Here is a 23,384-nt window from a genome sequence, read left to right as displayed (position 1 = left end):
GATGCCAGCACTGGGCATGCTACAGCAGGACAGCTGCTTTCAGGTTACCTGACAGGGGCACTAAGGGAAAATAATTGGCTTTTCCGTTGCAGAGTCCACATGCAAATACAAGCAGAGTGACATTCTATACCTTCGCTGTCTCACAATGTCATCATTAGCATTAGTCCCAGTGGCGGAGGAGTTTGATTTCTGCTCATACGAGTCTCAGGCCATGGCCATCGGTGGCTCTCCAAAGAGATACAAGCTATGCAGTATTAAACAGATGCAGAGGCGAGGGCAAGAAGCTGGTCCAGCTGCGTTTGTATTCCTATACCGCACAGTTCTGCATGTCTGATGGGAAGCTTCACAGCCTGCAAAAGATTGTTGAATCCCCAGATAAACCCACAGGTTCACAAACTGTACACATGAATGTACCAAGATGGATTTTCTTCTAATTTCAGTATTCAGCTTGGGGTTTGCACAGGAAGAGTTTAAGTTAAGCGCAGAAGCTCGAATATTCTCTGTCATTCATGTTGTGTGAACAGGTGAGTATATGTGTGGGTGCACTTCAAGGCAGCGGTGCATGTGAGCATTTCCTGTGCACATGAATAAGCACTCTGCGTTTGATGGAAAAAAGCTTCAGCGCTCACTTCTTACTTCATGCTAAGCAGAAATGCAGAGCGAATGAAAGACTATTGATTTGATCTCTTTGTGGGATCGGCCAGTGGGTGAAAATTGACTGCTATTAACCAACTGACTGTATATTACTAACATAGTCTGAAACCCGAGTTGCTCGCTAAGCTCACATTAAAACATTCGTTTGATGAGTCACAGTCTGAAAACAGAGTCAAACAACATTTTCGGCAATGATTAACTTTTCAGTGGCAAAGACTTTGGTCATTTACTGAAATCCAAATCCCAAATATATTCCTTTTGTTTTGTTACTGGTTTCTGCCTGAATTAAAAAAACAAGAGAAACTTAAAATATGGATGAATGTCAGGATACATCATCACAAATACATCACAGAAATTAGGAACGAGTCCAAGGAGCAGGGGGAGGGGACGTCTGTGGCATTTCTATAGCTACAGCAAACAGTATTGTGAAGTTTGACAATTGTAAGGGGGGAAAAAAGCATTGCAACTCTGCAAACTTTGCCTGTTCCCTGAGTACAGAGATAATGTGCACATGTCAATGCCTTGATTTGTGTGAGCCCAACAGACAGCTATTAAATCGTTTCTGCAGCTGGTGACAGGCTTCCAGCTGGGAGGAGAGACAGATTCACTAAACATAGGTTGACAGGCTTCTTTTTTCTTCTCTTTCTTTTATTCCGCTCTACTTTCTCTGTACTTTTCATGCACTATCCATCCATCAACCTCAACATACATCCCTCCCCTCTGTTCTACCCGTGCTATGTTTCTCTCTTGCTCTCCTTCTCCCGTCATTTTTTTGACTACTTTGCAACTTACTATATTTTTCATTACCATCTGTCCTCCCCTGACCTTTCTTACATCCCTTCTACCTGCTGCTCCCTCCTGTCTCACACACCCCATCCGACCATCCTTTCCTCCACCCATCTCTCCGTGTCCCTCTTCTTTAGCTCATGCAGCAGCAGGCAGCCATCATGGCAGCAAGCCACGGAGGTTACCTCACGCCTAGTGTGGCTTTCCCCGCCACACAGATCCACCAGATGGGGGCGCTCAACATCAACAGCCTCCCGCCCACCCCCATGACCCCGGTGTCGGGTGAGTTTCATCAAACCCTGGGTGAGCACACAGTTTCATTCCCTTTCCTCTTGCTTATGTTTGTTTCTTTGTACCAGGCCAGTGAATGGAACATGCCTGTATGTGCATTTACATGTTAGCCTTTATGTGCACAAGCCAAACGAAAGCGTGCCTCATTTCTGGTGATCCAAAATGATTCCTCTGGAGGGAGAAAAAATGAATAAAAAAGTGGGATTTGCATGTTTATGTTGTTTGTGAATGCTAACAATATTTGGGGTTAGTGTAGTAGCAGCAGAAGAAGGAATATCAATAAGTAACTTTACAGATAAGCCGCTAATTTCCCTGTAGTATTTTGACCTTGTGCTTTGAAGCACTTGTGCATGATCTGCATGCACTTGGTTTTGTTTTCCATAACAAACACCTCTTATGCAGATCCATTACAGAGGAAAGGGAAGGACTTTGAAACACCTACCTACTGCCTAACATTTGCTTATTCAGCAGTGTTTCATTTTTCTTGAGACAGAGAGAACTTCAAGATTCTCCACTCAACAAAAGCATGAGCCAAAATAAATAATACAGTAGCAAAGTCTTTGTTGTGCTCCCCTCATCTACTTTGCCAACACTGCAGTATTGAGTTTTTAAGGTGATGTCTTTGGTAACTTTAAACCAGTCAGTGTGAGCATCATCAGCACAACAAGGCCTAGTTTAGGGTTTTCTTTATAGGCATCATAAGAATCCAGTTTCTGCAGAAATTGCTGTGCTTTATCAAATTCCTGCTGAACTGCAGTTTACGTTGGGGAAAAAAAAGTTGGTATTTTTTTTTATTTAAAATTTTTCTGTCGTCCAGCTTAACACAACCAACAGTCAGTCGGATTAATAAGTGAGAAAATGAAATGCTAGGGACTCTTCTTAACCATTAAATTTACCCTTTAAAATCAATTTATATACATTTACAAAAAGTGAAAGAATGGAACATGGCAGTGGGCACACATGCCGTATGTGTAACGTATAATTTTCACCTTCAGCAAATATTTCCAGAGAGGAGACCCATTTGTCAAAAATGCACAGTGATGTTTTCAGTGCAGTGTGTGCACTTTTGGGGTGGCCGTAATCAATCCGAGACAGTGATTAAATGTGGAGCTAAGCGTTGCTGAGAAACTCATATTTTGATGCGTATACCTCTGACAGTGCTCGAATTCACATCTTTGTGTTCAGCATGCATACCTGTATTTGGCAACACAATAGTGCTGATGAAAGACAGTGCAACTGAAAGGCTAGGAACATCTCTCCCTGCCTCCCTGCCCTTCTATCTTCCCCTATCTCTGCGTGTGCGTGTGTGTCCGTGTTTACATAGCTTTGTGGGAACCAAAAATCGGAAGTTTACGATGCTTGTGGGGACCAACAGCCCTTCCCATGAGTTTGAAGACATTTTTCAGACTCAAAATGTGGTTTTAGTGTCAGGGTTACAATTGGGTTACAGTTAGGTTTAGGCTGAGGGTAAGGATTAGGTTTTTGATGGTTAGGGTAAGCGGCTAGGGAATGCATTATGTCAATTAAATGTCCCCACAAAGATATGAAAACACATTGTGTGTGTGTGTCTGTGTGTGTGAGGGCTTTGTCCAGTCTCTTCTCTTCTGCACTGAAAATCAGTGTCTAACTCTAAAGGAAGTAATGCTGATTTTGCTTTTGTCTGTAATTCAGTGGAGAGCAAGATATTTGTGGTCATGGGGCGTAAGAGGAGAATCACAAGTGTCTTTAAGCCTGTGATCCTGATGTGTATGAAGTGGTGCTATTTGTGTAATTTTGACCATGCCTCTATGCAAGCTTCCATTCACTGATTAACTTTTATTATTGCATGTAATACATTTTTAATCCCTGAGAGAAATCATCAATTTCATGAAGTTCCAAGGACTATCTTTAATATAAAATATCTTATTTCCCCTTTCTTCATTGGTTATTATGAGTGTGGTTGCCAGCAGTTGCAGCAGTGGTAGACTAACGTGCTGCTTTGGTATACACAGCTATTTTCTCTCTCCCTTTTCACACTTGTGGCTATGACTTATTTAGAGTTCATTGAATACATAACATTACTGGCAAGGCTGTCTGTATAAGTAGGCCAAGAGACTCTGACACTACTGAGAGACTGTAGGATGTCTGCCACGAGTCAGTGGAATTATTCATTGTAATATCAGAATCTGTTTTTTGGGGTCTGGGAGCACAGCGCTTCTCTGCTTCAACAGAGGTTTAATTTATGCATTAAGACGTCTCATCAGCTTAATTAAATTCTGACATTTGGCAGTTGTGTACAAAAGCATAAAAGGTAGAAAGGTTAATGTCCCCTTTCCTTGTGAAATGAGAGCTATTACCTATTGATAGCCATACTACTGCCTTTCTGAGTGACACATACTGCTCTGCATTAACATAAAGCTCCAATAATGGTTTTATAGATGAAAACCCTTCCCGATCTTGGGATAAAAGTGTGATGTGACACTAGTCTTTTATTTAAATGATCTCCATAACCTCTGCAACATACCAAACCTTGTTTGACAGCAGGCTTAAGTACAAAGAGGCTCCGAGGTTAAGGGTGTTACCCTGAAAACAATGAGACATCCATTTGATCAACAGATGCACAGCATTTAAGCTTGATGGTGCATAAGCCGTTTGCCAGATGGTTCAGCTGATTAGAGCATGTATCCTTACAATGATGCATGATGATGCTTTTTGAAAATAATGTTCACCAGGTGCCGCTCCCTGAGTGCTGCAGAAGAAATAAAAGTTAAACAAAAGAAGGGAGAGAGAGGAAAAGCTGGATTAAGAGGGTGGAGGGTGGGGGGGAGATAAAGAGGGTGAGGGAGGAGAGGAAGGAGAAATGGAGAGAGATGTGAATCCCGCTGGGTATATGTGGTGAGGAACACGCAGTGTCAAGAATGCTTTGTTAGGATGTGAGAAGTGTGTAATCAAAGTCGCTCTAATGTTCTGTTGCATGGTGCTGCTCTACACTGAAGATGTGCATGCACAAGTGCATATTACACAAAGTATAGTGCAGATGCTACACAGCAAGAGACGAGCCCGTTACACTTAGAGCCAGCCCGAATGTGCCACAACATCCCTGCTGGATTCAAACATGGCTACACCATGGATACGGAACACTTCGGTGGTGACAAAGCACCAGGGAACTAATGAGCTGTTTGACGTGATGATCTTTCTTAATGCCACCTGTCCTCTATGGCTTCCTTGCACTGGCAAGGACTAATTCTAACACAAACAATCAAAGGACAGGTAAGCTAAGATATTTATTTAGAACAAAGCATCAACTATCCTTCACGTTTAGATCAAAACATCACATCCAAGGATAGCGACAGTCTGTTCAGAGCCAAAGGAAACAGCTGGAAAGATGAATACCTGTGTGTCCCAAGTGATGGTGTGACCTCGAGCTTTCAGTCCTTCTTAGTCTGAAATATGCTTTTACTCTAAGTGCTTTCTTTAAGGCTGTAGAGATGTCTTTCCAGTGCAGGCAAAGGTAAAAAATTAAATTTAAAAAAAATGGTTTGTTTTTCATGACACTTTGTCTGACGGATAAGTTGCCATTGTTCCTTAAATGCAAATGTCTCTTCTCAGCTTTTAGATTAAACCATGACTCTGGCATCAAAATAATGACATTTCTCAAAATTAGAAGTGAGCAAAAGGTAGCCCTTTTTCTGTTGCCTTCAAGTTTGTTCAGGGGCCACAGGCACTCCTCTTGCCTTGACCAGATTTGATCTCCGGTGCACGCAGGCAGTGGAGCTTCACAAGCTGCCCAGCTGGTCTGCTCAGGCATCTGAAAGCCAGGCACATTGCTTTGGTCAGTGTATTGAATGCATATGAGCTTCAGAAGTAGAGCAGGAAGCACTGGAGGCTTAGTAGTGTGGAAGGTTTTTGTTTTTGTTTTATTATCTAATATTTATTTAGTAATAAATGATTTGTCGAGTTTCACATAGTTTCATTTTAATATCAGCTGAAAAAATGCTATAATATTTTTCCGTATAAACTAAGGCAAATTAAGATTGTATATCGCATGATTATACATTTAGAGGTTGGAATCCTTTTTCTGGCGGCTCACTTTGCTCATTGCAGTGTGCAGGGAAATAAATTGTGTGGTCTAGAAGTGTGTGTTTACGCTTGCCTGAAAGGCTTGGAGGTCTCTCTCTGTTATCTGTCCAGCTCTGTACTTGGGGAACTTGTTTCATATTTGAATAGCAGTTTGGAGGAAGATTCTGTACGAGAAGGTGCTGCTGAGCCTAGAGTGCAAATGAGTCTGGAAATAGATTAGCATTGCATATAACATATGGTCAGGGGATCCTTTCAGTAGTTGCATTTCTATTAATTTTATCAAGCATGCCAAAGTGAGGACTGTAAGTGAAGCACCCTCCAAGGCACTATAGATATGCAATTTACAGACTGTGGCTCAAGCTGTGGCCACTGGTTTCTCCCCATGAGGAAGATGTTGATTAGGTGTTTGAACTTTTACGCTATGGGATTTGTTCCCAACAGATGCTAGACGCTGGCACCATTAAAGTGCAGTTCAATCTTTGCTGGAATCCTTTTCCTCAGGTGTATTGTGTGTTAGATCCCAGTCTGCTGTTGGATTTTTTTCAGTTTCTTGTTTGTTTAGCTCTCATTTGCCGTTTTTATTTTAAATATCACTTGTGCTGTTTCATATATTTTTACCTTCTGTACTCATGTTCCCACCCACCCATTGTGAATGCCTGACCTGCCGTAGTTCATGCCAACCTTGTCCTTCCCTTTCATCTGTATACAGCCTTTCTTCCTTATGTGAATAATGTTCCACGCATTTTTCTTTCTGCATAACTTGCGTTTCAAACTTTTCCTTGCATTATTTCCATACTGCTGCCTCATCTCCAGTGTTTTTTCTATGTACTAAAAATCTACCATGAGTAAGAATTTTTTCTTTTTTTTTGGAGTTCCATGCTTTTGAGTCTTTCTTCTGTTGGAATTTCATCACGTATCATATGTACCCAGTATAAGAAAACTAAAGTAGCCCCAGGATCTGTAAAGTGGACCTAATGTTGAGGTTCCTTAAACTTGCCTTCCTTTCGATGACCAACAGAGGTTAAAATCCAGTAACAGAAAAGTTAGTATAAAATTTAATGCAGGAGCTGCTCTGCTTTTCGCTTGGTTTATAATCTCATTGCACATTTTCTTCTTGAATTTATGTTTTCAATCGCCATTCTTCAAGTCTTATTTAGTAAAGAAGGATGATTGTTTTAGAATAAACAAAAATAGACAGTCAATGGTTACTCTCAGTCGGAATGTCCCCACATAGCAAAAATGGTATGGCCCCAATCTGGCCCACACAATGTGCTTACACGTCCCCACATATCGCAAAGAATAACGGCCCTTTGGTGGCCCAGATCTGGTTTGCCAGAGGTGGCCCACAAATGGGCCAGTTGCAGACACACTGCTGGCCCTGTGATGCCCCAGATGACAGCCTAATGTGTACCTTAATCAAGCCATGTAATAACAACAAGTGGCGGAACATAATAGTGCAAAAGTAACATGGCAAATCTCTATTCAGACAGTGAATGGACTGATTCTTATATAGCACTTTCCTACTCTCCAGGATTCCTCAAAGTGCTCTATACAACATGCCACATTCACCCAATCACACACTTTCTCTAAACTGAGCGCTTCCTAACCACATTCATACTCTAGCAGAGACTGGGTTCAAACCACTAACCTTCCTATCAGTAGGTGGCCTGCTCTACCTCCTGAGCTACGGCTACCTACAGGGAAAGATGAGTAAACCGTCACTAGGTTTTCGATAAAGTTTACACTCACGAACCTGTCAAATCTGTATTTGAAACGTTGCCTACCACAGCAGTATAGTATTGCAACATGGCATTTGGGTCTGCTCACTAAAATAGGAAAATAGGAACATAAATAGTGCCATCATTGCCAGACCTGGCCCACATCTGGTTGACATACACCCTGCTATGACACCAGTCAGTCAGAAGTGTCAGCTTGATGCTGGATCCGGGCCAGACCTGTTTTCTATGGGCCTGGGCCACATAAACAAAACCATAATCGAGCCAGATATGGCATGCCATCTCATAGACAGTGCCATCTACTCCAGGCCTGGCCCGTATCTGGATGACATACGTCTTATCATGCCAGAAGTCAGCCAGCAGTGCCGGCTTGATACCAGATCCGGGCCAGACCTGCTTGCTATGTGGGTCTTTGATGGCCAACATGTTGAAGTTGTCACTTCATAATGGAAGTTCAGAAACCATAGTGGCTATGTCCACTGCAATTTTACTAGTATTTATTTTTTACCCTGGCTATTATTTAGTTATTTGTTTGGGCTCACTGCTACTTAAGCCAGAAAAGCTGTTGCGGCACGGCTGATCAGAGTTAAGTCATCAGCGTACACTTGCATTTTCAAAACCATTTATTAAATGATCTGTGGAGATGACAAGCAAGGGGGAGGATTTCACAAATAATTATCGTACTGACTGAAAACTACTTATGTGCTTTGAAATATTCACTAGATGAAAAATTATATTAAACTCTGTAACAATAAAACACATTCATTTGGAAGTGCATTTGTTTTGTGTCACACTTGATTTGCTTTATAAATATTTATTCCTTATCTAAAGGGCAGTATTGAAAGTCAGAGTTCTTCTTAGGATCACAACTGGACTTTGAAAGCTACCCCCACCCTCACAGTGTTATTCACAGAAGACAGACATTTTCTCTTTGACTCTAAATGCGTCGCATTTTAAATCAGTTAGATGAAAGCATCTGTTTTGAGTACTTATTACTTGCTCTGGCAAAAGACAGTCCTTCTGCCGGTAATGACTGCACTCTCCAGTTTGGGTATAGCATTCCTTGTTGATTTCAATATATAATTAGCATAATAAATACTTCTGTTGCATGTGAAGGCTTTTTCTCCTTAGCAAGGAGCAAATCAACAGTTTTTCCCTCTAAAAAGAAGCTTTCAAGAAGATGAGAGTAATTTTGCTTCCACAACATAAGTATATGTATTGGACAAACACATATGGATACTGTTTAGCAGTGCAGTGTGTTCCTTGGTGAAGTCATAAAGAACAGTAAATTTATAGTTCAGAGCAAAATGTATGGAATATGTAATCCTCTGTCCTACAGCTTTGTATTCACTCATGCCAGAGTGAAGAACAACATGTCATTACAGCCTGATAGTTGCGAAACATCCCGACAGCCACATGTACATCAGCACTCTTGGGTGCGCATTGTAAACAAGCTATGAATGCAGTTTTTCACAATGCAAGAACTATGTGTCCACTGAGGGATAAAATGAAAATATCTAGTTCAGGAGACTTAGTAATACTTCCCTTTTTCACTCTTTACTGACTGTGGTGCGATAATGTAGTGTTTATAAGACTTCTGTTCATTCCTTGCTGTGGCATTTCCAACATGATGAACAGACTGGACTCAGTGGCCCCAATCTGTGACTTCTCTCGTGTGTTCTCCTTCAGTACCGATGTCATATGTAATTGCTGACCTCGGAACTTATGAAATTGCACATAAGGGGTCCGTGCTACCACCGAGTACTTCTGCTGCTACTCCTGCTATCACTGCACAACTGCTGCAAATACATAGGCGTGTGCTCCCACACTATGGCTAAGGCTTGGAAAATGAATTTGCCTGATGATGGAGAGGGTGCATTATCTGGTGGTACAGTAAAGTGCGTGTGGCCTGAGCAGACTGGCTGTCTCTAGCCCTCAGAATAGGAGCGGCGCTCTCCTGGGTCCTGGTAGGAGAATGGGCTGAAGCTGCAGTCTAATTCATCACAGCTCTGCAGGAAACAAGCAATCATGGGGAGGCTTCATAAAAAAAAGAGATAAAAAAAAGTAAAAGAAAATCAGTGCAAAAGACACAACAGCTCTCGCTGGACTGGGGCAACTCCCCTGGTCACTGCATCTGCCTCCTCCACTGTCAGCTTCCTCGTGGTTTAAATGCTGAGACAGGGAGAGACGATGGAGAATAAAACAGAGTAGGAGAGGTGAGGATTGAAGACAAAGGGGCAATTATTGATAGAGAGCAATAAAAATAATCCAACATAGATGATAGGAGTCAGCAGTAGGAGGTTTCAGCTGGTAATGTAGTTTTGGGGTGATGTAATGCTTTTGAGTAAGACCCCAGCTCTGGTGATACTGCGTCTTTTTGTTTGCATTGCCACATATCTCAGTGTACAATTTGCGTGAGCTGGTTGTGATTGTGTACGCTATCTAATCTACTCATAAGAAGTCCCTTATCGAGGTCCCAGATTGTGGAAATATAGCACGCTGAAGGGTTTCTGTGACAACCTGGGCTTTCTGTCCAATCAGGGTGAGGGCTTTGAGATTGAGAGGTGGTCCTCGGGGGAGCTGTACTTCAATGAGCTTGGATGCTTTGCCACAGAGAAGCGCTTTTAGAGAGACCATCACAAAGTGAGATTCTGCTGAGAATGGGCACTTTGACGTCCCCGCCATAATTGGAAGCACTTTCTAAAGGAGGGTCCTTTTTAAAATGCATTGAATGACAGAGAACACGGAGCATCCAATTTTGATTCCACTCATGAACCCTTCTGCAGCTGCCTTTCAGGCGTGTGCCATATATGTTATGACCCACCCATTTGTCAAACTGCCAACTGTTGTTCTTTTGTCTTCTTTTTTTTTTTTATGATGTGTAAAAGTACGAGACATCTTTGTGTATTTGCTACCTGCTCATTCAAGCAAATCTCCCCCTGTAATCTGCTTCTATCTAGTCTAGATCTGTTTCGCCTTTTTCTTTTTTTTCTCTCAGAAGTTGCATAGTGGTTTCATCATCTTGAGCAGTACAAGCCAGCAGGGTATCGCACAAACACTACAGACAGGCTCATTTTTCACAGGTTGACTCCCCAGCTATCCTGCAGGATGTGTCACAACAAACGGCGGATATGTGACAGATTCACGTTGCACCCGTGTCCTTGCATTAGAGAGAAGACACAGTGTAGTTCGTGGTCACGAGTTTTGTGTGTTTAATGTGTGAGTGTGTGTGTGTGTGTACAGAGAACTGTTTTTCTCGGCACTTTATGAGAAAAAGCGTGTCTGCCTGCTAGTGTAAGTCTGAGTGCTGTACAACTCTTGTAGTATTATGCGCAGAGATCCAGATGAAGTGCTCAACAGCCAACCTTTTTCCCAGCAGGCCTCAGTTCTCCACCAGCCAACATCACCACCTCCGCTGTACCCAGCATCGTCACGCCTATCGTCAACGGATTCACCGGCATCCCTCATCAGCCCAACGGACACCCTGCCGTGGAGACCGTTTACACCAACGGCCTGCCGCCCTACTCCACCCAGAGCCCCACTGCTGCCGACACCCTCCAGCAAGCCTTCACTGGTGTACAGCAGTACACAGGTAGGAGACAGAACGGCTTTGTTTACGATTCTGTTATTCTGAGGTTTTGCACTGGCGTGTAAACACTATAAATGAGTAGCAGCTATGAGACAATAACTGCAGGCTATGTGGTGCGTGAGTAGCGTGAGGTGGTATGTATTCAGATAGTGTAGGACAGCGCCTCAGAACAAAACATCAGAGAGGCTTTGATTACGTGTTACGCTTGTGTGATCGACCTTAAGCATCCTTGACACCGTTCTCTGTGGGATCCCCGATTTTGCACTCATCTCTCTCACATTCCCTCCTTCCTTCCTTGTTCTACTGCTTCGCGTCCGCAGCGATCTACCCGGCCACTACGCTGACTCCCATTGGCCAAACGCTGCCCCAACCAGCACAGGTCATCCAGCAGCAGCAGCAGAGAGAAGGTGAGGGTGAGAGAACATTATTGCTTTTACACTTCACATGCCTCATACTTTGTAATGGCTAAACAGGGAGATGAGCACGAGAGACCAGTCTTGCTTTGCTTTTACACTGTACACACTTCATTTTGAGTGTTGTTGTACAGCGAGAGAAGAAAAACACTCTAACATCATTTTCATTGTGTTTAATAGATAAACAGAGCGGACTGTGTGAGACTGTAAACAGGTCTCGTCTCGACATAAAACATGGGGATTGATGTAGAGCAGTATTATAGTAATATATAGTAATAGTGATAAGTAGTAGCATATCTGTTAAAATAGCCAGCTGTGACAGTAAGTGTGGATGAAACACACATATAAACAACATTAATGAAAATGTAAAAAATATGGTTGCAGGCAAATTGGGACAGCTTATTTGAAGATTTTCAGCATGCAATGTGATGATTTTAATAAGTTCGTGTTGCAATTTTATTTCATTTTATTTTATAAAATAGCAACACATAATGTATATTTTAATTATGATTTGAGCCTGTGCCAGGTGTGTGCAGGAACGGTGAAGATACATCTAAAGGCCACATATGAAGGAATCATGAGAGTGGATGCTCATGCATGAATGCTCATTTCAGACTGTACTGTCTAATTCTACCAATGTTAATTAATCATTTATTTATTTTTGTATGATGGGTAGTGCCAGATATGTCTGAGACAGCTCTTTGCACATATTCTGTATTTATTTTGGGTGATATGTAGGTCTGAAAAAGACAAACTCACTGCTGTTTCTCTCTTTTTCTATCAAACTTTCGCTGTATCTCTGCAACCAGGTCCAGAGGGTTGTAACCTGTTCATCTACCACCTGCCACAGGAGTTTGGAGACAATGAACTCATGCAAATGTTTCTGCCCTTCGGTACCGTCATCTCCTCTAAGGTCTTCATGGACAGGGCAACCAACCAGAGCAAGTGCTTTGGTGAGTCCTACAATGCAACACGCACACAGTCCAAGACCGACTTGATATAATATGAAATTATATCAAGTCGATTTGTATTGACCCCGGCTTGAGAGATAAAGACACTTGGTTCTGAATAAATCTAATAATAATAAATCAGTCTTAGTGTATACAGGTTAAATAGTAAAATGTTTGTCTTTTCTTTATTTTCAAACACATAACACTAAATTTGTTATATATATAATGTATATACCATTGCCTCTGATGACATTTGACAGCTCACAGACCTGGAGGACTGAGTGATCTTACCCCTGACAGACTGACCTAATTTTGCATCTTGATGACTGTTGTATTTTGGCACCGGCGCTTTTAAAGCAATGCGCAGAGTACATTGCAGCCAAAATAATCGGGATGTAGTCGATCAGACCGCACGTCCTTGCTTCTGCTTGCCGGCTGTGTGACCTGGAAACCTTGAGGTGCTGCATCAGCATCCTCATCACCATTGTGTAACCCCAATATCTGTCAATACCTTCACCGCTGAGGCTGATTCACACATTTCCACACCTCTTGTTCCATTTAGCTCTGGCAGCCTACATGCGCATCCAACCCCAGGGCTTACAAAAAGGCAGGCAGTGATGGTTGAGGGGAAGGAAGGAAAAGGACAATTATAGATCAGCTTTTGTTTTCACTTCAGGGAACCAAAGAACCTTGGGCGAAATTGATCACCAGTTCTGTCTCCCTTGGGGGACTTAATAATATATAAATTCATGAAAGAGGAGCTATTTGCAGTATTGACTTATGCAGTATGCATTTACAACATAATGTTAGGCCTGGGGAAGGAGGGAACACGTGTGTAATTAATCTAGAAAGGAGAAAGAGGGAATAAACTTAGATTGATGGGGTGTAAAAGAGAGAAACTGAGCTTAGACCTCTAAACGGGTATCTCCTCTCTGTTTCTAGCCCGAACGCATTAAGCTGATGGCGGGTTAGGAGGTCACCTCCTTTTCCCGCCTCTATACTTTCTTCAGACTTCCGTTCAGCTCGGCTCTTTGTAGCCCAACTTTTCCCCCGTAATGGGCCAAACCTGAGCCAAGCAGGCCATGTAGACTCCCTCCCATGTGGCGGTGGACGTGGAGAGCCTCCTGCTGTTTTTTCATGGGTCATCAGCTGTTCCTAATGACACCACAGACACAGCGGAGCGCATCAGCGGAGACACACTCCACTGAAATTTCTGGTCACTGAATTCTCAAGGCTTTATTTTTACACATGATGGAAACAGGATGTTCATAGGTTTGAGGAGGTGGTTTATGTCGGGGAGGTTTTGTGTGTCTGCAGCAGATTTGTCTCCTATGATCATCGTTCTGTGTTTGCTCTTGTTTTGATCGAACTCATTTATTCTGTGATTTTTTTTTTCTCTTTCACTTATTCACAGGTCAGAAAATTAAAAGAATAGCACTGAGTCAATGAAACTTTGTAGGCGTGTTAACCCTCAGTCATTAAATTTCGAAGGTTCAAAATCCACGCAGCTGTAAAGAAAGTGTCTGCATGCTATAAAATATAACATTTATTTCGAGTTAGGGTCATTGATTCTCTGCACTGTTTCATCATTTTAGTACACCGCACAAAATCAACAAATGCATGCTTCTTATCCAAATCCTGGACATGTCTTCATCTCTGAATGCAGCTTAATATTATATTCCCAAATAAAAACAGTCAACTAGGAGAGAGCGTGAGCGCAGAGCGATGTCGTTTGGCAGTAACAGCCCCAAACTTTTCGTGGCCTATTTTTCATTAAAAAGCCACCTCGTGTCCGGCTGTCACCAGCTCTGAGCAGCTGTTAGGCTGCACCGCAGTCCTTCCTGCATCAATAACACCATCTAGACTTCCGTTAGAGGTACACAGGACGTGATGAGGAAACCAACAGAACACTTACATTTTCATTATGATTGCCTTTTTTTCCACCTGTTTCTTTTTTAACAGAGTAATTTACAGTAAATATTGTTCATAAAAAAATTACTAAAATTCTCCCCTAAACGCTTGTTAAGATGCCTACATTAGGGCTGTGCGATATGACCAAAATCTCATATCCCGATATAAAACATCTATCGTCCGATAACGATATAAATCACAAAAAATTTAATATTTTCTGTAAATTCTGTGAATCTCGGGTAGGTGAAGTGTTTCCAGCTTGGCGTCTTGTACCTGGAGTCGAGTGTTTTAACCGATGCATGAAACTACACATTTTTAGACATAGGTTGTAACGCCGCCGTTTTCTTTGTGAGTATTTATTACACGGCGTGCTGCGGGGAAAAGTCTGTTCTAACGTTTGAGTCTAAGGTTTATTTTTTAGCACCTGACGACTATTTTTTTGCTTCTCGTCCGTCAATACTCTGCATACTTTTTTACGTGATTCCATTTATTTTGAAAATTCTCAACAGGATCTTGAGCTTTATTGTATGGAAGCCCGTTTCCGCCACTAAATAAAAACAAAAAAGCTAGTATCCATAACTCGAAATTTTGACTTATTAACTCGAAATTTCGAGAAAAGTAACTCGAAATTTCGAGAAATATAACTCAAAATTTTGAGTTACTTTTCTCAAAATTTCGAGTTAGCTCTGCCAATCAAAAATATACGTGAATGAGGTCGCTTTCTTGTTACCCGGAAGCATATGGCGCAGAGGAACGCGCTCTCAAAAACGGATCCCAACAAATTGGCGCTTTCGCGAGTACGTTTGCTGATAGTAACACCATGTGATTCAGCTAATAACACAGGGATTTCATCATTTGTGAAGCCAGGCTGAAAACACTCAGCAATCTGTGCATTCACGACTGGATGTAATACCGGTAGCTTAGCTGTAGCATTTGTAGCTGAGGGCTTCAGCTTCCGGGTAACAAGGAAATGACGTCATTCACGTAGATTACTGATTGGCAGCGCTAACTCGAAATTTCGAGTTACTTTTCTCGAAATTTCGAGTTAATATGTCGAAATTTCGAGAAAGTAACTCGAAATTTCGAGAAAATAACTCGAAATTTTGAGTTATGGATCCTTTTTTTTTTTTTTTTAGTGGCGGAAACGGGCTTCCATATTATTGTGAAAGGTTTATATGGAAAATAAACAAGCGGACATGCGATGGTTTTTCCGTCGTTGTTGCTAACGACAATGCATAAAAACAGGCGCTTGTCTGTCTGTAGTGTGATTATATAAAATATAAGAGAAAGAGAGGACTTTAAGAAATTAATATAGCCACTACAGTGACCATCAAAACGATGAAAAAATATTGCCGTAAGCAGTTTATTTTGCGACACCACGAAACAAACGATAGCGTAAAATGAAACGATAGACGTTTTTATATCGTCATCCGATATATATCGCTATATCGAACAGCCCTAGCCTACATTAGTCTTAGTTAGTGTAAATGAAGTTTTGCTTTTCTTACACAGGTTTTGTGAGCTTCGACAACCCTGCTAGCGCACAGGCAGCTATTCAAGCCATGAATGGCTTTCAGATTGGGATGAAGAGGTTGAAAGTCCAGTTAAAGAGACCGAAGGATGCCAGCCGCCCTTACTGACACAGCCTACCTTCAGTATTCATCGCAGCAGCACAGGTGAGCCCATAAGAGTATTACTGATTTTCACCACTCTGGCCTTTTATGCTCACGATGCAACTAAGGTTCAAATAATGCCACCTGACTGTTCCTGGCAAGTAAATATCGTTAGACTGATAAGTATTGGGTTGCTATATGTTCTGTGAATGTAAAGCTTAAACATTAAAGGTTTCTACAGTTTTAATATTTGAAGAAATGTAGAGGGGTTGATTTGATGTGCAGCACTGTAGGCATATTAATTAAGGAGAAATCTGTCATCACTGTGACTGATGATGATTGATTGGTGTGGCAGCGTGGGTTAGTTCTCTCCAGACCATTAGACTGATATAATAGAACCATACTGAACTACTCAAAGTTTAAAGAAATTGATCTTTAGATTGACAGTTTAATGAGCAGTGAGATTTGAAATGGCCTTTTTCTTCTTTTTCTTTTCCTTTTTCTTTTTTTTTTTTTTTGTTTCTAGGTTTTAGAGGACACGTGAAGATATTATCTTTGGAGGAGTTCAACTTTTTTTTTCTCTCTCTTTGAAAGCAAAATATGTTTTAAAAAAAAAAATCAACACATATGGAATTTTTGAAGACATATCAGCATTTACTTATGAAGATGTAGGTTACGGCAGAAGAGGAAGATGCGAAACGAGGAGGCGCTTCACCGGGGGACGTTAACAGTAACAGATGGCACAGTGCAAGAAAGACGAGAAGAAAAAAAAAACTGGAAAAAAAGAAGTGATGAAACTGAACAACAGAACTTTTTCTTGTTGAGACTTGAATTGTTAATTAAGCAACAAACTAACAAACGAAAAGCAGCAACAACAAATAGATTTCTATATACATATTATATACACACATATATATATATAAGGAAAGAGGCGCTTGTGGCTTTTACTGTACTGGACAAATGAGGGTTCAAACTTGAAGATCAAAAAAAAACCAGTGGAAAAAAAGAAACTATTCTATATGTCCACTGACAGACTTTCTTTCTCTTTCCCTCTTTCTCTTATTCTCTCCCCGTCTCTCTCAGCAAGCGCAGAAGTGCAGCCACTGAGGTTTCCATTAGCAACAATAGGACTGCAAATCTTTCACCCCTAAGGGACCAAAGGACCAAACATTTTTATTGTTCTGAACAGTAATATATAGTATTAATGATACTAATACTGCAAACTACTACTAATAATATTACAAGTTAAACTTAAGAAGAAACACTAGCTTCAGGTTGAAAAAAAAGAGCAAGGGTTTTTGATTTTTTTTTTCCTTTTACATTTATAGTTACTGGGTTTGAAAATATTAAAACAAAACAGAAAAATGTATTTAAAAAAAGTAAAGCTATACTATTTTAGTGCCGTAGAATACATGGGTTAGACATTGTTTCGGGCATGTTCAGATATATTCTTTTGCCTCTCGTTACGTCATCCACATCGCAGCATTTCATCTCGGAAGCGTGATCCGTCTGTGTTATTGTGTCAGAAGAAGAAGAAAGCAGTCCTTTAGTGCCAAAAGTGACACAGTAACCTTTTCTCAAAGCAGACATCAAAAGAACCAGAGCGTATTTAGCCAAACGTTGCTGTCCTCTGTTCTTGCCAGCGTGTTGCGGTTCCATAATTGATCGTCATTGCGACTCATTCCATGTCATCATTAAAGCCTTGATAGTACAGATAATCTGACCATAAAGCACTGTGGTAAAAGTGCCACCCGGCTGAGCTGGATACGCAGCAGTAAAACAGCACAGCATCTGTAACTGCTTAATAAAATATACAAATGAGCCTGACAGCAGTTGTAAAAATTTCCATCGGCGTGTCACAGTGGTCCCTCCCGGGTCGTGCCCTCTTCCACTGCCAAGCTCCTCCAGCTGCTCTCAGCAGGCGGGAGCAGACTCCCCTCCTATTTCTCCTCCTCCCTCCTGCTTCTCTTTCCTCACCTCCAAGTGCCAGCATATCTCTCTCTTAATAGGGACCATCGGTTCACGGGTGCCCCAAAGCTAACCCGCAGCATAATTAGGGTAATGATAATATTGATTAGATGGGGAGCAGCACCGCAGGGCGAGAGATGTGCAATCAATTACACATTGGCATTTTGAGTGAATTGACTGAGTGACAGAGTTCATTTCTCTCTCAGTAGCTGGATGTTAGTCTTTTTCTCCCATGTTGTCATCCAGAGTCCCTGAAGGAATCCCAAAACGCAGAACGGCAGCGTGTCCTGTGGGACACTTTGAAGGCACTTGATCGGTGTCATTATGGTAAAGGGTGGAGGCATGGAGATCTGTATATGGTGCTTAGAGGAGATTGTACATGTTCTTCAGTGAAGAGCAACTGTATTTTTTTCTGAAAGGGTATAATAGCACAGTGCGAGCTTCTACACAGAGAGAAGAAGCCTTGGCATTACCAGCCTTAGGAGGTCAAATTAAGAGCAAAATGATCCATCAATTAGACAGCAGCGGGCCTGTAAGTGTAGCTGCTACAGCTGCTGCTGTTACAACAGGATGACAGCTTACCATTAGTGCTGGTCACACATGGCTCCTGTGCAGTGTGGTCACGACACATCAAGCCTGGAAGATACGATTAAATAACCAAACTTGTGTTATCTGTCCTTCTGTTTTTGCAAAGAGACACACATTCAATGCGTCCAAGATGAAATCTGATGCGCTGTTTGTTTGGTTTTTTTTTGGTTTTTTCTATTTCACTCTTTGATTTGTTGAGTAACACTTACATTCTTTATTTGAATATCAGATTCATTGACTCAGTTTACACTCTGAAGCATCGTACCCCTCAGGACTCTGAGAGATCTCAGCACTCTGATCATCGCTCTAAACTTCAGACACATCAGTGCTTCAGACATGTAATCACAATACTGTCCCATACACTAAAGCGTCTTCAGATAGCATGACCACTGCGTATGCCTCTGTAGTCTGGAATAACAATTTTATCCTCCAGAATGACTCTCCAGATCCTGATGTCTGCATACGTTCATTTAGTGTGACTTTGACCCAGCAATTCTTTCTTTTTTCTTTTATTTGTGTGATTAAAGTTCACTGGATCAGTATTATAAAAAAAGGGAGGGTGCATCATTTTCAGTAGACTAGGAGTAAATGTTATCCCCGGTTACTATGTGTGTTTTATTCTGTTGCAAGCAGTATTTAGATGCGCTAGGAGGGAGTTTTTTGAAATGCCTTTTCTCGTCATGAATTGCCAAATTATGCAAGTTTAACCACCACATTTCCTCACCTGACTGAAAACTTTGTGCCAGACTTTTTTTTTTTTAAAATCTACTCTTATAAATACGGTAATTTTCAGGAAATATTTAGTGGAATAAAATATTTGATTTTGTGAAGTAGTATAATATTGTAGGGGGAGGATCAGTTCAGGATGTAGTGATATATAATGTACATTTTCAGTAAAAAGGTTAGATTTTTATATATTTGCCTGAGGGCGTCGTCTTTCCCCTGAGAAGTTACTCTTATTCTCTTCTCACAGCTTTAGGGAGCTGTGATATATGCCCTCCCTTTTCCCCAGGTGATACTGGGCCATGTGAACCCAGTCAAAATATCTTCTCTCATGGGATCTCTACTGGAGATCTCTACTGGAGATGGAGTCATTAAAATGAAAATAGACTTGGCCATCGCAGAAGCTCGCGTAACGTCTCGTTTTTGGCCAAAAGAAAAGAGACAAATTTGACTAAATTACAATGAGTGTGCTGTTTTATATGTAGTGCATAGGCCTCTATATACATATCTATAGATTCAGAAAAGAGAAAGGGGCTACAATCCCACCAACAATAATTTGTTTAAAATATGTAAGTTACTAATTATTAGTAATTATCCCTGTAGTTTTAAAATTAGAGTGCATGTGGTCAAGCTAAAGTCAATCTTCTACATTATTTTCACTCTTGCATCCATTTATTTATTTATTTGTCATGTTGCCATTGTGCCCTTTTTGATCTCTGAGCATGCTCAATGGGGGCTTGGGGGCGTTAAAGATTATGATTATGGTACTACTCATATTAACAGTATGATTCTTTAACTATGGTTTGAATGCTAAGGATAGTAGCTTATTATAAATATGAAATCTGTAAATTATGGAAAATCAGCACAGGACCTTTCTTTGGGTACGTACAGTTTGGGTAATGAAATGGGTGAGGGGAGGGGGGGGAGGGTTTCGCTTTCTAAAGATATTAACTTTCTGGTTTCTCAGCACAAAGCGTACAAAAAGCATAGAAACAGCAGTATGGAGTCTGTGAGTAGACTTTACTGAAATACAGGGCGCAAAAAGAAGAATCTCAGTATTATTCTTTTAACCCGGAGGAGAAAATGCTGTTTACAGGTAGTAATGTTTTTCTTTTTTTATTGAAGAAAAAAAACAAAAAAGGAGAGCGCCACCTGTTTTTGTGGCAGCGTCAGTACAGCATGGAATAACTGACAGGGAAAGCAGTATCTTTTTATAAAAAAATAAAATAAAATTATGAAGAAAAAAAAATATGTGTTCTGTATTAGCCTGAGAAACCAAACATTTTTCCCCTGTTGAAATTTCTTAATACTTGCTGCTTAGATTACTTCATATTAATGACTGATGATTTAATAATTTTATAATTATCGGGTCAAATATGTAATTTGATGTTTATTTATTTTATTTATTATTTATTTTTCTTATTTATTTTGCCAGTTTTATTTATTTGATTTTACGGTTATGGTAAGATAAAGATATGTATCAAAAAAGAAATGCTTATCGAGGATTTTCTCTCTTTCTCTCCTTTTTTTCCAATTTTACAATAAAAATTCAAACTGGATGTTTCGTTTCTCACACTTGCATTGAAGCGCTGAACCGCGGCGGCGCAAAGAGAGGGGGAGCTGTTGCACAAGCACTCGCTCCCCTCGGCATTTCCAAGAGCTTGAAACTTTTACAGGACGTAGATGTTGCTCACCACCTCAGAGGCCGTCTCTGACGCTGAGTGAGGAAGCTGTGGTAATTGCGTAACGGCCCTATATGGATTCAGGACTGCTGTTTAAAACCATTTTAAACACTTTTCACACGAAGCCGTTTTCTACAGCTCTCACATCATCGGGAGTCGACTCTGGAATTCATCATGACTGGAATTCCAGTCGTTTTATACTCATGTGATAACTATGATCCAACATATAGAGCTGTTTTGGTTATCTTTCACTCCGTTTTTGGAGCGTACTTCTCAGGAAATGGTTGATGGGAACAAAATACCAAAAAAAAGTGAAGAGGTGTCATAGCAACGCTTCACGAGAATAACGGGGACAAATATCATTACAATGCAGACAAGCAGGAAGCAATAAGTTGATATAAGGCAGGCACGGACCATCAGTCAAGTTTAGAAAACCGTGGCACTGTTTTGATGCCAGAAGCTAAATCTAAAGTAACATCTGTTGACATCTGAATTGTTTCCACATACATCTTGTAATGATCATCTTCATACATCGGGAGTCACTGTAACAAAAGAAGCAGAACAGCTGAGACATTAGATTCCTATTTTGAAGAGCGGAGATAGATATGAAAGAAAAAAGGGGGAGGGACAAAAAAGTAGAGCCACTGGCTCATGAAATAAATTGTCCCAATTACAATAAAGTGTGACTCTTGGTCAGTGTGCACGGCAGGCAGTTCATCTTTATTACAATCAGTTAATGAAAATCAATCCCCCTCCTGATAAACTCTTATCTCCACGGCCTTTGCGCACCCCTCGTGCCGGGAGATAATAAATTAGGGTAATATTGCCTTTGATGAGGGAGTGAATTGCAAATTATTGTAACTTTCCAAGATTTATGATGCAGATGCTTAATTTCCGAGCTGGGTTTTTCAGGGCGTCAGGGTGCCGGGGGGGCATTTGTTAAAAGTTTGGTGACATAGGCTCGTTAATAAAAATACACACTCCGACAGCCAGGTGTTCTCAGCTGTTCTCTACTGTTACAGTAGCGGAGGTGCTGAAGCCGCTCTAACTCCAAGCTTATAGGATTTGCGGGACGTTTCTCTTTGCCGTGCGATTTTTGCCTATAACAAATACATACGAAGAGGGAGATACCCGGGGGATGAAACGTGTTTACCAAAGAAGGCGCTATCAATCATACGGCACCCCACCACCACCCCCTCCCCCATCTCTATCACACAAGCCAGAAGTGTATGATTTGATATGTAGGTCAATACCCATTCTGCAGTGAGCCAGCGGGTGAGATATGTCTAGTTGCTCGCTGTCACTCTGATTATTGAGGAGACACAGAAAGATTGAGTTGGTCAGGTATGAGGGAGCCTGCAGTATGAGATAGCTGTGTAATCGCTGCAACTAGAAACCACACACACACACACACACACACACGCTGGTGCAAACTCCCTGAGAAATGAGTAACTTCTCACTCTTTGTTCTGCAGCGCTGACCCATGTAACAGGGTGCAATATACGAGTATGTTAGGTGCCATTTACGGGGTGCAACAGTCAGACTGTGAGTGCGTCATTAAGCAAAATGCTTCAGCAACAGAAGGTTAAGGTTATGAGTCATCAGGAATTGCGGGAATGATGCAAGGTGATTATTTAAGGAGCAAACAGAATCTCACAAGATCAGATGGGGGAAGTTACAGCAATGGTTGGCCAACATCTTTTGCATCATTTAGCATAAATGATGTGTCTTTTTTTAAATTTACATATGCAGTAAGCTCTGTTTATTCTCTATTAAAGTAGTTGTGTTCTTCTTCTTGATAAAACCAGTTTAGGTAAAAAGACCTCCAGAGTCCCTGTGTACTTATAAGCACTTAGTGCTCTCAATGTTTGATCATCTCATGACACAAAAATCTCTCCTCATCAAGACCACCTCATTTATGGCGAAGGCACATCTTGCATTAAGACAGCCATCAATCTAGCCATTATCAATCAAGGAGAGGACTAACACACCACTATCTATTTATCTTGCCAAGTGCTCTATTAATATCAAATTAATTTCCCCATTAAGAGTATCAATCACTCAAGCAGTTTTTCCTCAACTCATTAGCTTGGTAATTGTCCTTGTTTACAGGGGAAAGTCAAGATAGCATGGCTCAAAGAGGGTGGACAAGCAATCTTTACAGGCTCTGGCAACATGTTACATCCACTGTGCTAATTCCCTGACAGGATTCCTGTGAAGTCTGTGGAGCGTGGAACATTTCACACAGTTTTCATTTACAGTTTTTGAGAAAATGTGTGTTTTTACTGCCAATCAAAAGTGTGTTTCATGTTTTAAATGTTCAAAAGATGTCAAGGAGCTCATCACCTTTAAACAGGCTGCATAAGAGGATGCTCTTGCATTGGTTATTATTTAAGCTATAGTGCCAATCTGTCCTGCGAG

The 23,384-nt window shown here is 41.1% G+C and overlaps 1 protein-coding gene across 8 annotated transcripts in view; it reads left to right on the top strand.

The window, feature by feature from the left end:
- celf5a (cugbp, Elav-like family member 5a) overlaps window positions 1-20,840 on the top strand; it is a 185,723-nt gene extending 164,883 nt beyond the window's left edge. For 2 of the 8 annotated variants that reach the window (XM_084920858.1, XM_084920851.1), the window contains exons 7-12: window positions 1,578-1,743; window positions 10,903-11,118; window positions 11,436-11,528; window positions 12,338-12,481; window positions 15,902-16,065; window positions 16,529-20,840. In XM_084920858.1, coding sequence (XP_084776984.1) covers window positions 1,578-1,743; window positions 10,903-11,118; window positions 11,436-11,528; window positions 12,338-12,481; window positions 15,902-16,029 — 747 coding nt within the window. In that variant the 3' untranslated portion in view covers window positions 16,030-16,065; window positions 16,529-20,840. The remainder of the gene's footprint in view (window positions 1-1,577; window positions 1,744-10,902; window positions 11,119-11,435; window positions 11,529-12,337; window positions 12,482-15,901; window positions 16,066-16,528) is intronic. The other 6 variants (XM_084920853.1, XM_084920857.1, XM_084920855.1 and 3 more) reach the window with 6 other exon arrangements.
- Window positions 20,841-23,384: the final 2,544 nt, after the last annotated feature.

Source organism: Perissodus microlepis, chromosome 23, assembly GCF_051167445.1.
Source record: "Perissodus microlepis isolate ML-2025 ecotype Zambia chromosome 23, ASM5116744v1, whole genome shotgun sequence".
NCBI classification, from domain to species: Eukaryota; Metazoa; Chordata; class Actinopteri; order Cichliformes; family Cichlidae; genus Perissodus; species Perissodus microlepis.
The sequence above is the reverse complement of the archived record's forward strand: the minus strand, read 5'-3'. Positions and strand labels throughout refer to the sequence as shown.